This window comes from Pyrgilauda ruficollis, unplaced genomic scaffold, assembly GCF_017590135.1.
Source record: "Pyrgilauda ruficollis isolate IOZ18807 unplaced genomic scaffold, ASM1759013v1 scaffold31, whole genome shotgun sequence".
In the NCBI taxonomy this organism is placed as follows: Eukaryota; Metazoa; Chordata; class Aves; order Passeriformes; family Passeridae; genus Pyrgilauda; species Pyrgilauda ruficollis.
Window position 1 is genome coordinate 8,373,705 of NW_024524489.1, and position 18,828 is coordinate 8,392,532.

The 18,828-nt window shown below is 43.0% G+C and overlaps 1 protein-coding gene across 10 annotated transcripts in view; it reads right to left on the minus strand.

The window, feature by feature from the left end:
• The window catches only part of CDC42BPA (CDC42 binding protein kinase alpha), a 185,683-nt gene that overhangs the window by 1,803 nt on the left and 165,052 nt on the right, over nt 1–18,828 (minus strand). For 3 of the 10 annotated variants that reach the window (XM_041473980.1, XM_041473985.1, XM_041473988.1), the window contains 4 exons: nt 12,334–12,519; nt 7,469–7,586; nt 6,581–6,738; nt 577–5,402 (listed from right to left, as the gene is read on the minus strand). In XM_041473980.1, coding sequence (XP_041329914.1) covers nt 5,271–5,402; nt 6,581–6,738; nt 7,469–7,586; nt 12,334–12,519 — 594 coding nt within the window. In that variant the 3' untranslated portion in view covers nt 577–5,270. Of the gene's footprint in view, nt 1–576; nt 5,403–6,580; nt 6,739–7,468; nt 7,587–12,333; nt 12,520–12,774; nt 15,000–18,828 lie in introns of those variants that run through there. The other 7 variants (XM_041473987.1, XM_041473990.1, XM_041473984.1 and 4 more) reach the window with 6 other exon arrangements.

Below are 18,828 nucleotides of genomic sequence, written 5' to 3' on the forward strand. Positions count from 1 at the left end.
AGGGGAATGAATGAAAAGGAAGATGTACCAAGACACTGGTACTGGAAAAATTCCAGGCTGACTTGGGAGGGATGGGATGACAGGAAAGGGTCAGGGCACACGCAAAACTTCACAGGTATTCCGAGATGTACTTAAAAGTGCATCAAGGCCAGTGTGATGCTGGTAGCTCAGAACTTAACAAACAATCCAGGCTCCAACAGTAAGAGAGCTGAAATATTTGATGTGTAACTGCAAATGAAGGAGGAATACCAAAACCACTGACTGCAACTACATAACCACCTATTTCTTAGGTCATCACAGCACAGCTGACCCAAGAAAAAGGTCAGGAAAACTGTAGTTCAATATAGCAAAGTCTCCAGTGACTTTGATTTTGTATTTTCAAAAGGATCTGGTTATTTTTTCTGAAAGATGTTAAAGGGAAATCGATTTTCTCACTTACTCCTTTGCTTCCCACTGTGCACTTGTGCAAATGTGTCAGAACCAGCGTGTTGCATCTTCAAGAGCACCATCATTCCCTTTCCATTTCCTCCTCAAAGCTTAATGGGGGGAGGTGGGAAAAAAGACAGAACATCTACATTTCTAACAGTTCCCTGTTTTATTGCAGTACATCAAAGTAGGTTAATATTAAGTGTGTTACCAACATAAAATATTGGTGGTAAGTCATTTTTACATTGTTGACCGTTCCACCTTAAATATTTCTGTGCAAAAGAATCTACATCATTGTTCTGTAGCAGAGAATCTCTTACAATGTCCCCTACAACATTGAGGGCATTAAACAAAAGAGTGAGAAGAGGCAAAAAGCAGAATTTTTTCCCCCACACGCACACTTGTCAGCTTTTATACTCTAAAACAAAAAAGTGATTACATCTATGCCATGCAAAACTGTACAATAATATTACAATGAAAAACCTAAAAAACATATTTTAAAAATAAATGATATGAAACTGTCATACATAAAAAGGCAGGTATAGCAACACTGGTTTGTTTGTGGATTTCTTCCCTGTAGATGACTGTCTTAAATGGAGAATGAAAACAGGTTGTACTGAGCTGCGGCTGGAATGAGAGGAGTTGGAATTCAGACTGGAAAGCCTGCAGCAGAGCGGCCTCTGGGGGTGTTTATCAAATCAACTGACCACAAAGTGCACAGAAAGGTTCTAACACTTTGTGTTCGTGCAGAAAAGTTGTCCCATTTCCTCCATGGAACGAACTCCTATTAACAAAAGAACCCACAGCAGGAATTGCTATGTGTCACTTTGATTCTCAGACTAAGGCTCAGGAGCTGTGGGTACTTGCACTGCAGTAAGTTTTACTCTTACTGCATTCATTTAAAGTTAAACAGCAGTCATAAAACGGAAAAGAAGACTTTTTTGCACCCAAGAGCATGTTTGTCCTGTCATTCAGGGTCTGGCCATGCAGTACAACACAGGGCCAGAATCTGCTTCTGTGTTCATAATCCAACTGCTCTGTTTGGAAGGGCTGACACACTGTGAACCAGTTAGGTGCAGTTAAACTACATTTCTATAAATAAACTATGCTTTTTGGACTTTTTTGGTACGGCAAGACCCTTAACTTCCCTCTGCCATGTACCTGAGGATAACACACCTGGGTTGTAACTTATTCAGAATCAAATCAAAGAGAGAACATTCCTGACTCAGTTTTGAAACTCATTTAAATGGGCAAAATGCACATTCATAACAAGCCACAGCAATTAATGGAGGGGAAAAGAAGCAACTACTTCACCACAGTCTCAGGAATGTTTTTTTGAAACCACCAGCTGTCTTCTACAGGCCAAAGGCAAGAGAGAAGAGAGTACTGCAGCCCTGCTTTTGAGTTTATGAAACGTGGGAGGAAGCCACATACCTGTGTGTGCACAAGTGCAGGGGAAAACTATTTACCAAACCTATTCCATCCTATAACCTGGAATCCTTAGTAGCTGCCTGAATCTGTTCAGATCCTTGTTACCATCAAAAGAGAGGAAAAAAAGGCAAAACCCCAACAACCATCCGTTCAAGCACTGTCAAAAATGCAAACAAACACCTTCAGTCTCAGCCAAAAGGAAAAAAAAACCAGCTAGGTGCATATCCTGTGTACAGAGAACATGTGCCACAGTCAGGAATTCAGGGGGACATTTTAAGCTCCCAGAACAAAATGCAGCCCTCGACCTGTGAAGTTGAAGCAGTGCTACAGTGCAAAGGAGCAAACATCAAACCTCAGGAGACAACTGCCTTGGAGATACCAGTCAAGAGCCTTACAGTTCAAATGACCAAGTTACTTTTCCTAGCCCAATGAGTCTTCAGAAAGCTCAGCTGCAGTATGCATGCCAACAAAAAGAGATGAGTGTGGTTTCAAATTGAGTCTGTAACCAAATGGCCCCCAAATATATAAAACTATTTAAGCCCTAGGACAATTTTTCTCTTTTCAAATAAGTGATGTGGTCATTTGCTTTTCAACTGAGAGAACAGTTGCTGTTTCTCTTCTGAACAGACACGTATAAAAATGCACATGACCGAGCTAATGATTAAATAAATCCTAGAGAAGGCTGCTGAGGCTTGGGCATTGTAGTGCACAAACAGCAAGGGCCTGTGGAGCTCTCATCCTTGGAGCTCAGTGCTGGAACACAGCTGACCTGTGCTCTGCCTGAAAATGCCAGGGGTTGGTATCAATGGATTGCAGGCACTGGAACGGAGCAAACACAGGGGTTTACTCAATTTAGTTGTTTGCTGTGTGGTGGCTCTTCAGGTTCCATTTTCAGAGAGAGCTTTAGCACAGCTGTGGAAAAATAAAGTCCATGGAAAACGACCCTGTGACCCTCTCTCAGGGGACTGCCATGCAGGCTGCTCTGTCTTTAATGACTACTGTTTAAATGCCTTCTCTCAACATCAAAATAAGATTATTATTTAAATACAACATACAGTAAATACAAAACTAGTCTGCAAAGGCTTTGAAAAGTGTGTGGACATGCTTCACCAAAACCAGGGAATTGTGGGGAAAAAGCAGTGGCTATACTTGAAGCAATATGCAGCCTTTAAAAAGAAGTGATGTGGAATTTCAATAATGCCAATAACGCCCTGCCTATGTGTCCCTCAGAAATACATAAACTTTTCTGGGAGAAATTACTTTCAGATGCTTTGCTGTTTGCTAAAGCTTTTAACTTCAAATGCCAGGCTTGCAAAAGTAGTAGGTTTGAAGTGAAAACAAACAATACAACCAGCTTGCTACTCTGAAACACCCAAATAGGAGAGAGACAGGCTTTTGATATGATGGTTTCTACAATAATTTCTTGAATTCCTGTCCCAAAATAACACTGAATGAACTTAAACTTGGATAAGCCTCCTGATTCAGAGTGAAAGAGAAATCTTACCTAGGAGACCCAGCACGATTAAATGGATTAGATGATCTGTGTCTTGTTCCCTATGTCACATTTAGATCATACCTGGAAATTACTGTACATGGTTTGAACTTACCTACAACTTCTATTAGGGAAGACAGAAACTGCAAAACTCCAAACACCTCTGTGTGGGTGAAACTCTACATAACTGCTGACTGCAAGAATACAGAATGGTTTAATGAGAGCCATAACAAGTTTCTGAAACCCACAAACCCCAATATTCTAAATACAAAAAGCCCTTATGTGTTTGAGTATGGTCATAGTATGAAGTCAGCAACAACACTACTGGGAAGAGAGGCTCATCCTGACTGAAAATCACAATCTGCCTTGCTAACTAAAGAGAAGAGACACCTTCCTCTTACCATACATCTGCCTATCAGTTTTTCATTTATTCTGTCGACTAGGTGACCACTTCAGCTTTTTATTTATTTTTCCAGCTTCAGCGGGCTCTGCCTTCCACTGCAATACTTGCTGCCCTCCAACCTGCCCTGCTTTTGGAACCGAAGAGCAGGTGAGCACATAGAAACAACTGCAAACTGCACAAACCCACAGCACAGGTAGGGGGCAGAGGAAAACCAGCCTTGCCAGTGCAGCAGTTGTGGGTCACCAGGCATCTCTGACTACCACAGTGTGAACAGTGTGAGGTCAGTCTTCAAGGTTCTTTGTTGCTACAGTGACAGCAAAGCCAGCCAGGGCCAGCTTTGGGCTAAGGGCACTCGTTTGGCTGATGTGTATTAGCAACCAGTATTTGGTAATGACAGTAAGAGTTTGCTGCTTAGGGATGGTCAAGGAGGTGTGGAAGACTGCTCCCTTCTGAGTCAAACCTGCTCAAAGGATGACCCAGGGAAACAGTTTTCCTGCTGAATCCAGCTGCACTGAACTCCCCTGCTGCCTGAAGGACCTCTCCTGCAGCTGCTGCAAGGCTCCAGCTCACAGAACCAGGGCAGCCTGCGGCTGCTGGGACACGGCCTTGCTGCCAACTGCTGTAGTTTCTGAAAAGGATGGGGACTGTGAGGAAAATGGGAATTACAGCTTCAGTTCTGCTACGGCCAGAAGGAGAGAAGTGTTGTGAGAGCACTGCGGGGGCTGTCCCGGCAGCGCCGCGCACACGGGATCTCTGTCCTGCGGGAGGTTTTAGCCAGGCCTCCGAGTCTGCAAATCACCGAGCATGAAAACAGGGACAACACAAATCTTAAATTAAAGGCTCTCTTAAATAAGCATCCATCTTCTGCTGCATACACAATGCTTTTTTTCTTTGAATATATACATACGTATTTTACTCTAACATCTGCGTATTTATTTAAACTCTGTACTGTAGTAAAATATGCATCATTTTAATCAATAAGGATTTGCTGGCGACAATCAGATTGACATTCAAACGTGGTGGCTGAAAGCTTTTATGTGCCTCTGACATACTGATCATTCCCCTTGGAGGGGAAGGGGTCTCTGTGCTACTCTTGTACAGTACAATGAGCTATTGTATGAAAACAAAATCCCTCTGAATTTTCTCTTGTTGACACTGGTCTGGTCTACTTACGCTACCTTTTGGGAAGTGGAAGGGGAGTGGGATAAATATGTCTTTAAAAATGAAGCAGCTGTAACCACAAAAATGAAACCAATACTAATACAAATCTACAGCATCTGATATTTACCAACACCCTAGCTTTGCTCATTTGCTGCTGTCAGATCTGGGGAGGTGAGGCAATGCTGAACGGTGCTGAAGGCGACCAGCTTTTACCTTCCTCTGTACCCCACTCCCAGATCCTCTTCCGACAGGGAATGGGGAGGGTTAGGAGGATGAAGGTGAGAACTGGAGCAAGTGAAGGGGACAGCCATAGGGACAGCAAGCTGATGTGATGCCAAATCTGAATGCTGAAGCAGTTCATGAGTCCCAACTCACGTGGTCAGAGCTCTCCAGGGAGAGGCTCTTGGTCTTGTGAGGAGAAACTGGGCTGGGAGGGCTGCTGAGGTTGGAGCTGTTGGATGCCGTCGAATGTCTTGGAGAGTCAGAGTCCTGCAGCCCAGAGACACACAAGAACACCAGTAAGTAACAGGATAGCAAGTTTGGGGGTGACTGAGAGTGTCTCAGCAACAGTGGCTGGGTTCAAAGGCCTCTGTGGATTTTGCTTGTGTCCAAATATGCTAAAGGATCTTTTTTGCTCGCAATTTCCAAGGAGACCCGAGATGAAGTGGTCAGGTCACTCTGCTTTCAGCAGGCATAAGTGATACTGACATAAGGAACAGCACCAGTGGGATTCTGGCAGTCTCTGTGTTGCCAAAGGCTGCCTGGCCAGCACAGTGTGCACATTAAGGCCAGCAGAGTGTGAAGCTACAACAGCTCCTGCACTTTCACAGATTATGAACAAGATGCTCTTGCACTAAAATCTTTGTGGCTTCATCACAGCTCCCTCTTCTATGTCAGCCCCAGGGTATCAGTTCAAACACCTATCTTGTGTATTCAAACACCAAGTTACTTGGATCTCCCAGAGCACAGCAGAATGCAACTCTGAGCCTGAATTTGGGCTGAGAGCAGCCTTTCAGCTTCCACTGGCAGGATATATCCAGTACCATGAAAAGCCCGCATGATCTCTTTATTTTTACACTCCTTGGTAAAAAAACAGGTTGGGGAAGTTTTGCAGGCCAGCTTCAGATTGAAATCTCCCATGTAAAACATTCTTGTCTGGAGGGACTGAGTTTAGCACTGGGCAGGATTTCAGTCCTATCATAATGACAGTCTCAACTGCACAGAATAGAAATTACTAAATCCAGTTCCTGCTCTAAATGAAATTGTAATTCTTAAATTACCTTGTTAACTTCTGAGTAAAAAGTGTCTCCTGTGAAGATTCGCTAAAATAGCTTATGAATCTTTGCACATAAAGGGCAAAAGGAATATCAGCACTTCAAGCTGTGACATGCCACTATCAAGCTGTTACTCTACTGGGCTGGTATTTGGGGGAGCCTTGCTACCCACACATCTCCAGGTAAGGAACACAGAGAGCTTTTTCTGCATCTTAAATACCAGGACCAGAGTTGACACTTTGACCAAAACCTTTTGTAGCTTCAAATACAGGAAATCCATCTCTCCACTGCCAACAACTCCCAACCTTGCAGCCAACCCCACAAGAGGACTGAAGTGCCTCACCTTTATCCACACCCGTAAGGTTTCTGCTCCTCCTGCAGTCAGTCACTCACCTCTCGCTCGTAGTCCCTTGTGGGTGCATCGCTGCCTTGCTCCAGGCCCCCCGAGGACAGGGACCCGTCTGAGGGCGACGCCATGGGCTGGCGCTTTGCTCCGTAGCTCCCTCCCGAGAATTCCCTGCGCAAAGCGCTGCCGTTCTGTGCCGATGATCCTGCGACAGAGAATCAAACCGTGCTACAGACCCCACTCAGCACACCAGGAACTTGTTCAGCTGTTTCTCTGGCTAGTTCTGCTTTCCTGCAGTGGGTCCCAAGCTCATGGCTTGCAGGCTGTGTGGGCTTTTATCCCGGCTGCTGCAGTTCTTGTGGATTTCCAGTCAGATTGTCCCTTGGCCATCGTACACTTTGTCAGTGTGAGAACACTTTACCCAGTCACCGTGTTCCCAGCAAAGGTGGCAGCTGTAGAAACAGCTGTGGTGGCTGCCTAATTCCACTGGCCTCTTTCAATGCAATGCCACTCTTCCATTCCAGCAGCCAGCTGTCCACTGCTTTGTCTTTGCAATAGGGGCAAGAGAGGCATCAAGAGCTACACACAGCTCAGCAACAAAATTAATAACCACGGAGCTTGTGAACAACTTGTCACTGATTTAAAACACTTGAGCAGGAGCAAAGCAGTCCCAGGGCTAAGAATGTAATTTGAATTCTAACATCAATTAAAAAAACCCTGACAAATTACAAATGTTTGACTCTCAAAAGCACTACCTGCTTATTCACATGCTCCTTTGAAAGCAAGACTAAAATGCTCTGCTGGCCTTGGCAGCAACACAGTCAGCCATCACTTTGTAAAATCCTCATCCAGCGTGGACAGAACCAATTGCAGGCAGCCCTTTCCCTGAAACACTTGTGCCCAGCCTCCAAAACAACAGAGCTCTGTTTGCTTACGTGCTGCTAAGCCGCTGCTGGCGCTCATGGACCGTCCCGGCTCCGTGCGGGATTTGGTGATCGACGGGATGCTGACGGAGCCGCTGAACACCGTCCGGCTCTCCTGGGGCCGAAGGTTCTGAAATGCACACACACACACGACACCTTCACTTATCCACTGCTGCCTCCACCTTGCAATTCTGCGTTGTAAGGCCCCAAAACACACGAAACCCCCGACCTTACCAGAGCTGAGTATCTGGGCAGCAAGTCAGCAAAAATTGCAAAATAATATTCTGCAGTTTAGTGCAGAGACTGGCAGCACGCGCAACGCGGCAGTGAAGTGCTGAATTACATGGACATATGCAGGCAACTGAAAGAATACATGGAGTAATTCCAGAATTTCCCTGAAAGGATGGCTTGCAAGCCTAATTAAGCTGCTGTAGATATATTCAAGTTACACTGCATAACGCCTTCTTTCTGAACACCAGCTTCCAAGGATCTCACTACAATTTCTCTTTGATGCCATGGTCTGTGCCATGATTCTATAAGTTGATACAATATCCAGGTTAATCCCTAATGCTTGCAGAGTTAATAGATGGTGGATCAATCTGTATAACAATTACAAAATTCCAAAGGTGTTAACAGCATCCCTCCAAACTTACACTAACTGAGCCAAAGAGAGAAGCAGCCTCCTGTTTCCAGCCTGCACAAAGAGGACCAGAGCACATGCCACTGTTTTTCTACATATTTTGATTATTGCTCCTATTTTGAATCCTGAGAGTTCCAGAGTGATTTTCTAAATTAATCAATTACTGGACTAAAGTGGTCCTTTACTGAGGGGATAAACCACAACTTCCCTACTTGGATACGGCAGTTCCTCAAACATAAGCTGTCTTTAAAAGAAGGCAAAAGAGTACTTTGAAGTGAGTTCTGGGAGATTTTATTTCTGCTTCTGTTAACCTACAGCTGACCATAGGGGAGAAGGCCTCTCAGATTATTTAGCCCCTCTCTCTGTATATGAGCTGGCTTCCTAGCCCAGAAGGACTTGCCCATGTGTGTCATTTCAGCTCTGCCTAAATATGAGACCTCGTCCTGCTCATCAGTACACTGTGATTATTAGGCCAACACCATTAACTATTAAGCTAATATTAACTATTAAGCCAATACTATTAACTGGGATTAGGCTCAGGGAACCTTCACAGATGCATAACGTGAAAGAAATGCAGGTAGCTCTAAGAATTACTTCCTTTACCCTCTACAGCCCCCCCTCTGCAATAACTGTTTGTTTCTCCCTATTTATATTTAATTATTTCTCCATCCTCACACTGAGAAGAGGTAGCCATATATAAAACAATAGTTGCAATTGTAGTGCTTCTTTAAACTAGGGTGTTAATGAAAATTTCAGATCAGAAAAAAAGTTCTACCCCCACAAGGATATTCTCAGAGAACCTTGGTACTAACCGTGTTTCTATCTGTATTTTAAAATGGGTAACTAAACTGAGGTTTTGTAAGAAACAGATTTTATACAGGTCAGACTACATCAGATAAATTTTACCAACCTGCTGCCAAATCCAGTCTTACAATGATCCTTGGAATCATTGCTCTGACAGCCTCCTTTGATCTTACAGGCAAACCCTTGGCTTTTCATTCTCCCAGGGTGCCAGAAATGGCTGGTTTTTAATGTGCAGCAAATAAGAATTAAAATCTCTCATCTGTTCCCAGATCTCTTACAAACACCAGCAAAAGAAAATCAGAGACCTTACCAATGAAAAAGCCCTTTTTACTTCTCCCTTCTTCCACTGCTGCACCGTGAGGATCTATACCTAAAGGCCTGAAACGGTCTCTTAAAGTATTTGTGGGATTCTATTGCTGTCTCTTGCTTAGCTTCCCCCCTTCTTTTTTTGTTTTTTAATGTTAATAATCAACCTACTTTGTAGTACAAAATACTGAGCTCCTGCTTTTTCCCCACGTGACAAACTGAGCTGCAGAGTCTGAGCATCCTGGCTGTACCTAAACCAGGGAGGCTCGTTCCCCTGACCCTACACAAAGGAACTGGGGGGCTGAGGGATGAGTTACTGCTGTGTCTTGAGAAAGAAAGGAAAGCCAAGTGCAGCACTGGCAGCACGCTTTAGCACGTGTGCGCTGGGGTTAGTACACTGGGGCTGCGAGGCTGGTATAAACCTACAGAGGTTCTTTTTGCAAAGAGAACAATTATGTTTAATGATAAGGTGATTAACCTCCTTCACAGTGACTGAGCAGACAACATACAGGCATCAGGGGAAGGAGGGAATGGGTGGGTGCACAAAAAAAGACTCCTTTGTTTTAACACTGTGCTCTAAAGGTGGCTATTTTTGGTGACCTCAGTTCGCAACGTCCATGTAATTCCTTGTAGAAAATCTCTCCACAAAGCAAATCTTTCATCGTTCTTTGTTCTAAAAATAAAATAAGCACATGCCAGGGATGCTGGCATTTTGGACCAAACCTCCTGGAAGTGGTGTGCACATGATGCAGGAAGGGGATTCAAAGGAAAATAAACGGCGGTTATTAGCAGTAGTTATAAAGCAGCACAACGCAGCAGGTTAAAAACACAGAAAACAAAAGGAAACCTGAGCTTGCTTTAGAGAGACAAAAACCCCTCATTTCGAGCAACAATTCAAATCCTAGCAGCAAAATTCATCCCCACTGCTGGACCAAATGGAGAAAGATGAAAGAAGTGGGGGCAAAAGCAGCAGCAGAGAAGCTGCTGCTGGGCAAAGTGAATCACTGTGGAACAGGGTGGGAGGCCCAGATCAGCTGGGAGCATCCCATTCCAGCTGGAGAGTGGAGCTGTGGGTGCAATCACTGCCAGTGTTACAGAGCCTCTGCTCCAGCTCCCTGGGCACCTTCTCCAGCACTGGGATGAGGGACAGGGTCTGACTGGACAGCTGCAGCACAGTAACTGCTTCTGTTCCCCTGTCCATTGTGCTGCTTGGTCTTGTTTTGGGGTTTGTTTTTGCTTTAAAGTAGTGCTCTGTTCATCACACTATCAAACTCAGCTTTCAACTCTTCCATGAAATAGTATGACAGACCCTACCTTAACAAGTCATTTTTCAACTCCCCTATGGATTCCACACTGTCCTGGTTTCCAATATCCGATCCTACCTGGGACCATGGCACCTTTCTTACACTAACGTCTCCAAACACAAAGGAGGATGGACAGACATGAAACCAAACTCACAGCCTGGCTTTCCACACAGCTTCCAGCACCTCTACCCTCAAGCCACAAAGCAGACAAACACTTTTCCTCACACAAGACTAAACCTCTAGTGCTCTAAGGAGCTAACAAGGCAGGATTTTCACACTCCAGGTTGCCCACTGCACATTTTTTCCCTCCAGTTTATATTAGGAGGCTGCAACATTAGGATGAAGGATGCTCCTAAATAAAAAATTGAGAGTTATTGTCTGAAGCACCAGGGGTCATTCCTTACTCATCCCAGGGAGACTACTCACATGAGAAAGGAAAGGTAGAGGGAGGGTCACAGTCCGGTGATACATCGCTGCATGTTAAACACAGACAATTTTATAGCACAGTTGGATTAAAATAACCCTGTTACAACCAGACCTGAAACACGGCTTCAGTGACCCAATAATGACTCTCTAGGAGAGAAACAGCTTTCAATTCAACTTAACAGTATTTTTTTTTTTTTTTTTGCATTTGAACAGAGCATTCCTCTCGTGTATTAATGGCTGTCACAACTGGGACTCACAGCAGTGACACATGACCATGCAGGCAACCAGTCGAAGCTCAACTGTGCAAATTGGTTTTGGAGCCATAAGGAGAAGATTTACTTTTCTCCTGCATTTTTAAATTCAGTCCAGTGTTGGATGCAGGTATGTTTCCAAAACCTTCCCAGTGACAGGGCTCCAGCACAGCAGCCCAGAGGCACTCAAAGCAGGCTGGCAGTGAAGGTTTGCCAGAAACCAAGAGCAATGTTCCCATGACAGCAACGGGCATGGCCTGGATCCACACAAATCCTGAGCAAACAAGAGCATCACACACATCTATCTACAGGTTATTCCTGATTTATCTGTCCCAGGCAGAGCTGCAGGCCCCAGCATGGTACACAGCTGTGATGCACTGCAGGTAGCTGTGTGCCTGCTTCACTTTGGTTTGTATTTCTACAGGACACAGCAAACCCCAGGTAGGCAGACCTGGATGCACAATGCAAGAAAAAAGGGAAGACCACTTCCATGCCTCCAATCTACATTGCAACTGGAAGGATGTCTACAGAACAGCATTCTACCTCATCCTCTTCCTAAAACTACCAGGGTTAAGAGCATCTACATCAGCAAGTTGTCATCATCTTTAATTTTTATCCTGTTTCTACATGTTCTAATTTACTTATTTACTTTAACCTAGAAACTGCTTGAGGCACTAATTGTGTCTGTCTCTTCCCATCTGTGTCCAGTACAGTGCGCAAATTCTCACATTCCACATGAATTCATCATAAACAAACAGCCTGAAAGCTTGGTCCAACACAGACAGATCCAGAACCTCTTCCTAATTCAACCTGGTACACAGCACTCGGCTGGAGGATGAACACTGTGCAACAGAGAACTTATCATTCAAAATTCCCACATCCTTCCTGGTGATTAAAAATTTTATTCTCATAGCAAAAGGTTCAGCCCCAAACTCTTATTTTTTTTTTCTAAGGTCATGAAGTGTCTGTTTCTTGTCAGAGCTGTGGGAAGACCCCAGCTGATAGCAGAAAGTAAATTGTCTGGGACAAAAGGAAACGGAGGGGTGAAAGAACAGCTTACAAGGGGTTTTCTCCCACGTTAATAGCCAGGCAAAAGGAAAACCACACAGTGTTAGTAGAGTGAACACCTGACTCAGCCATTCATACCCTCAGAGTGACAAAGTCTGGAGTACCGAGGACAGAGCGTGGAGGCGGGGAAAATGCAGGGTTTATGGAATCGTAAGAGAGGAATTTTTCAGCTGAATTAACAGTCATGTGGTAGATGTGCTCAAAGTTGCTCGGAGAGGAGATCAGACGGGAGTGATGATGAGGGAACTGATAAGGGGAACGCTGCTATCAAAGACAACAGAGAGAGAAAGCAATGAAGGATGGTTGTACAGGTTACACCGGCACCAGCAGTTCCACAAGAGCAGTGAAACACGGAGCAGGGACAGCAGACAGCAAACCCTGCTGGCTGTCAGCACACAGGGGCTGACACTGCCACCCCCAGTCCTCTGAGCACCTTCCTGACACACAGTCTGGTGGGCCTGCTGCCCTTGCTGTTGGCTAAAACGTTAGAAACAAATAAAACTTTTAACTCATTGGGAATCGATTCTAATATTTATTATTTTTTGATATTTCAAAGAGCACCACAGTTGTAAAAGGTGCTTTACAGACAGTTGAGAAGCATCAGTTCCCTGCCTTGAGGAGCTTACAATCTAAAATAGACATAACACAAACAAAGGAAGGTGAACACAGGTGAGGTGGTGTGGGGAGAAGAAAAGATGAGCATACACAGCAGTTAGAGATCGTCAAGAGATTTCCTTCTGTTATTCATGCATTTTAGTGATTCCATTAAAATCATCACCCATACAACAAACACAGAGTATTTCCAACAGTGGGAGGAACAGTGTTTTGACAGGGTGGGGACACAGGCTGTGTGGCAAGGTGAAGGGGTTAGTGTCAGACCACTGGGACAAGTCTCTCTGCTGACAGGTGGCCAAGGCCCATGTCCTGCCCTGTGGCATTCACATTCTCAGAACAGAGAGACACATTATTCTCTCTCTCAAGGTTTTTTCCTGGAGAAGCACAGAGAGAAGAAGAGAAAAACAATTCTTATCTCTACTTGCTGCTCCTGTTGTTTTTGCACATGTGGAATGTGTTAGGAAGATTGTTTACCTGAAATGATTTGTCAATTGGATTCTGCTGGGGATTTTGTTTCCTTGGCCAATTGGCTCAATGCTGTGTCCTGGCTGGCTGGAGACACTCACTAGTTTTCTTTAGTATAGTATCTCTTTAATATAGAGTAGTATAATGTAATATAGTTTTATAAAGCTTTCTGAATCAATGGAGTCAGATGCCAATCATTCCCAGAGTTGGGGTTGCCCTGTTTTTACGATCCTGCTCCACACTGGCTCAATCCCGACAGTGCCGAGGGGAGCCAGCGCTGCCATCCCTGCAGAGGATCAGGCCCTTCCTAAGGTGTGAAAGCACTGGGAAATTCAAATGTTTGTAATAGGCCAGCTGAGCAGTGTGTTCCCACAGTGTGACGTAAAGAAGGAGAGGGGAGAAGTAACCCTGCAAATTAAACAGGAACGGTTCCTAATTCTTCTCTGTGGAATGTGCTGACACATAATCTAAAGTCATCTAAATCCAGATTTAATGGAAGAGATTTTCAAGGCTTGGTTTCCCTGCCTGTGCCATCTGTACATGCTCAGTCAGCCTGCAGTGGGCTGGTTTCTTATGGACACCAGCAAATCAGAACACCTTTTCTCCTTTCTAAGTTCCTCTTCCCCTCGTCCAACTGATTTCATCTCCTTAAAACAGGTATTTCTGAGTAACATTAGAAATGTTAGGACTTAAAATATAAAATATGGTAAAAATATAGCTTACCCCTCCACTAAACCTAAGGCACTACTTTTTGTATGTGGAACGTATTAAAGTCTGGAAGAACATTAAGTCACATCCCAATACATATTATATCAAACATTATTGTTACTGTTCTCTTCATTTCAGCTGGTAAAATCCAACTTTTTTTTTTTCAAAACACACGGTTATTATGAGGCTTTGCCTGTTAACCAAAACATCAATTACCACATTATGGCATATAAGACATAATATACATTAAATTGTTCTTAATAACTTCAGCAGCATCTAAATGTCAGTACAAGAAGCCACCATTCCAAAATGGTCCAGGACAGCAGACTTTGCTGAGTTCTCTGCAGAGAGCTGGTAGCAAAGCCAGCTACATTCCTAAAAGCCAATAAGGGAGATATGGCAGTGTCTAAAACCACAAGCTAAAAAGCAGAGGGTCGGCCAGCTGCAGATCATGAAAATATTTAGCCAGCATTCATGAATGTGAGAAAGCCACGATATGGCAACATTTTAAAAATGATACTCCATGGAACTTTCTCCATAGACTCCACCATTAGATGCATGCATGGGGTTCCCATTTTCTTTAAAGAATACCAAATATAGATAAGTATTCATTTACTCTAAAAGTTTCTCAATTGAAACAAGCAAAGCTTCACACATCATCTAGAATGGAAGTAGAATGGCTCATGTATAATGAGGTCAAACTGAAGCATAATGTTCAAATATAATGGCAGTCAAGACCAGCTTTTGTATATAAAAATACTTAGGCATGCAGAATATGAAAGCAAAATCAATCCTGTACATCTGATGTACACAGAGAGGTGGTCTGTGCTGCAGTAAGTGCAGTTCCAGATTTCAGATCTTCACTACAAAGGAGCATCCACGATAAAGTGGCTTCAAGGGACAAGAGGGCAGAAGGGAGGCCAGACTGTACGGCCAGGTTAATTGGTGACAGGCTGCTAGGGAAGAAAAACATGTAAACAAATAAGTTTGGGGATACACTAACAGGAACGATTCCAAATTGTACAAAACAAGACAATGACCCAGATCCACAGCAATAAAACACAAATATGAACTGATTACTGCCCTGCTAATAGGAAACAACAGCTTCTGGTTTCTGGTGTGTTGCAGCCCACAAATTTGTGTGCCAAAGCCAGACCATGAATGCTCACCATGAAGAAAAGAAGGATGCAAACTTACAGTTGCCTGAAACCCCCTAAGTCTGATCTCTCTCTGAGCCTTGGGCATGGTTCTGCCCAAACACCAGAGCTCTACTGAAGTCAAAGGTGTCTGTTCATGGAAAGAACAATGTGGGACTAGGCCAAGAGACTGCATTTTCCACAAACACATCAGAGTGTCTGGTGCATACCAAGAAAACTGGAAAACACTGGAAAACAACACTCAGAGAAAGCCTCTTTCTCCCTCATGCGGCTGCACCAGCAAGGGCAAACAAACAGGTAGATATGTTGTACACAAAGAGGCACCTGATTCAACACACCAAATAGTGCAAAAGGGTTTAAACACTCCCTTTATTCCAGTTACAACACAAATTAAACTCTCTACAGCTGGTCTTTTAAAAGACATCATTAAAAGAGTGGTGGGCAGAGAGCAAGCAGGCTCTGCACCCACCAGGCCAGGCTCAGAGCAGCACAAGTGCAGGTCCCCTGCTGCCCACAGACACAGCCCAGCCACCCATCAAGGGCCATCACTCCCAATCCTAACTCTGCTTCTCTCAGTCCTTGGCATTTCCCCTAAAAAAGGCAGTGGGGCTGAAGTGGTTCCTTTTTTTCTGATTACCTTGCATCTATGAAGTGAATATGTGTATATTAACGAATAAATATAAATACATACATATACCTAAAACTGTCATTTCCTTTATAAAGTTCACCCATTTGTGATAGATAAAAGCTGGGCTGAGCTGGCTATTTAGATTGTGACAATCTCATTCAACACAGAGATTAAAATATCTATTCTCTATTAAAACCTATTTATACCTAAGGACCCTTTTGCCCATAGAGCACTATATTGACTTTTGTGAAAGCTCAGTGCTGGGTGAAAACTTTCTATTGGTAGATCCAGCCAAATCTGAAGGTGCTCAAATAAACCAGAAGAAACTGGAAATGAAAAGTCCCACTCCACTCTTTCATGCACTTTCTGCATTCCAGTACCCCATAAAAAAAGAAGCTGTATCACCTAAAATAGCTGGAGGAAGAGAATTTGAGAAGACTATTAGCCTTGCACTGCTTGTTACCCCCAGCCTCAGCCCCAAAAATGTATTTTACCATTCACTTCCACAAACAAGAACAGGCATTCCCAAAGTAAAGTGCTGCAATCTTTCCCAACGTTTGTTAAAAATAAATACTTTCTCTTCTGAACCACACTAATCTATTAAAAAATACAAAGGAGATGTTCCAGCTGCAAAATCAGGACACACACTTAGCAGCACAGAAACCCCCCAGTTTTTCACCTTTTGGGAATAAGGTATGAAACCGGTGAAATAATTCCATGTCCTGGAAAAGGAACCACCATACAGATTTACACAGGGTTGGATGATTATTTTTTACCTTATGTACTGACTCTCCAGGACACATCCTTTGTTTCCATGCCCCCTTCTGGTTCTAAATTTCTTTCCAGTAAAACATTAGACTCTATACAAAAACTCAAATGCCCACACAACTCATTTTCTTATATTTTTGTGCCTGAGAAACAAATTTCTTAGTCTGGAATGGATTAAATGGAAACTCAGTCCAGGCAAATACCTTACAGGAAGCTGTTGGAAAAGAAAAAGCTACCTGGACTGAAGTTGCTCTTGACAGAACATTTATTTCCTAATTTCAAGTTACATTTTCAAATTCACACACTTTCAAGTCCCATGCTTGATGCAATTCTGTATCAATTAAGTTAAGAATACAAATACAACATGACATTGCAAGGAACTGATGGAAAAATACACAACAAATTTGCTTTGTCTTGCAGCGACATCTCCCAGCATTAAGACTGATACTTACTTGCAAAAAGGAGGTTTTAATAATAACAACTTTTTAAAAGAAGCTGCAGCAGTGGAACAAGTGCAGGAATCAACTGTACATTGTACACATTTTCTAATTCTTCTCATCACTTTTAAGTGTGGGAAGAGACTAATGAATTTTTTCAAAGCATCACATTGATTGGTAATAGCACAGTACCAGTCCTAACTTGAAAGAGGACCTGTGAGCTAATACAAGGCAAGTGCAATTAGAATGGGTTCAAAGCTGAAAGCCATTGAGAGATGACAGTGTTGAAGAAATGATGTAAAAAATCCCCTCCTACAGACAGAATCACTCTTTGTTTTACACTTCTCAGATGTGGGGCTTAATTAAGAGTCCTTGCAGCTTTTGAGCGCCATGAACTTTCAATTACTGATGGCGTGACACAGGATGACTTCTGCTCTACCTACAGAGGTAGCAGATTATCTTCTCTGCTTGAGAAGAGCCACAAATATTTTAAAGAACTTACCAGAAATGGAGAAATGAAGAAAGGCTCTGATCTACATCCTGCTCTGAAGCAAATGATCATTCTCTGTCTAACATTAGACACATGCAATCTTGTATGCAGGTAAGAGAAACACACCTGCCAACATCTCTTGGATTTGCCATGTTTTCTAGAAACAGCTCCTTCATCATGTGTTCATTTATAAAAATTATTATCATTTATAAAAATACACACAATACAGTACTGGTTTTTTCTCATTACACCAAATATATTTGTTATTGAGAGGCTTCTCAAAGTGTGTCTAATATGAGTTTTAAAATAAATCAAAGTGCAGACTTTACAGTCAAGTGCAACATAAAAGTACCATTTCCTTCAAAAGTGAGGTAAAATGAGTATCCAAAGACCAGAGATTAGGCTCCTAAATGCATGCAACTGCATGTTGAGCTTTATTTTCCAGTCTTATTTTTGTTTCCTTTTCACTTTTCAGCGTCAGAATATCCCAATTTCAGCATCTAATTCCTGCTTTCTGCACAAACTCCAAGTAGTAACAATGATCATTTTAGACAGCAGTTCTGTGCTAATGCCTGGGTGTTACTGGAACAAATTTCAACTGTTTTTATCATAACATCTCATCTTTCTTACAGTGCTAATTAGCATCTTCTGAATCACATCTGTGTCAATGTGGATGTGCTTAGAGAACAATACAGAACACATAAACACACAAAAGATGCTCAAGGTAGCTCAAAGCAAGCAGTATGGTACTTCCTTATGAGCAAAGTATTAATTAGTCTTTAGCTCATCACAGATTTCAGTAAACTCCACATGAGGTTTTATGGAAACGAACACATGCTACTACACGTTTTCTTTTTCCATTTTTCAACTTAAAAGGTTCGTTTTTATGCAAGAAGTTCTGTTTCACTGAGATTACTTAATTTGGAGAGAACAGGAAAGATATACTTGGCATGGGAAGAAATATGAGCAGTACACATTACTGAATTGCTACAGAAAACAGGCTGTGAAGAAATAGGCTAAGCTGGTGCTAGAGATGGGAGGAGAAAAAAGGAATTGAACTACAGTTCCCCAAGAAGGGAATTTCTCTTTTCATACCCACAAAGAGCACATGCTCAAATCATGGCAAATTCGTACCTTCATATGGGTCATAAAAATTATCATCAACACTGTGAGGCCAACCTGTCTTAAAACTCCAGAGGCATTAGGCACTCCTCCTCCTCTACTCAATGCTTGTCATGCTCCTTGCTTAAATTTTATTACATACAGCAGAGCATTTTTAGCTCCATTCCCCTCGTTACACTGTTC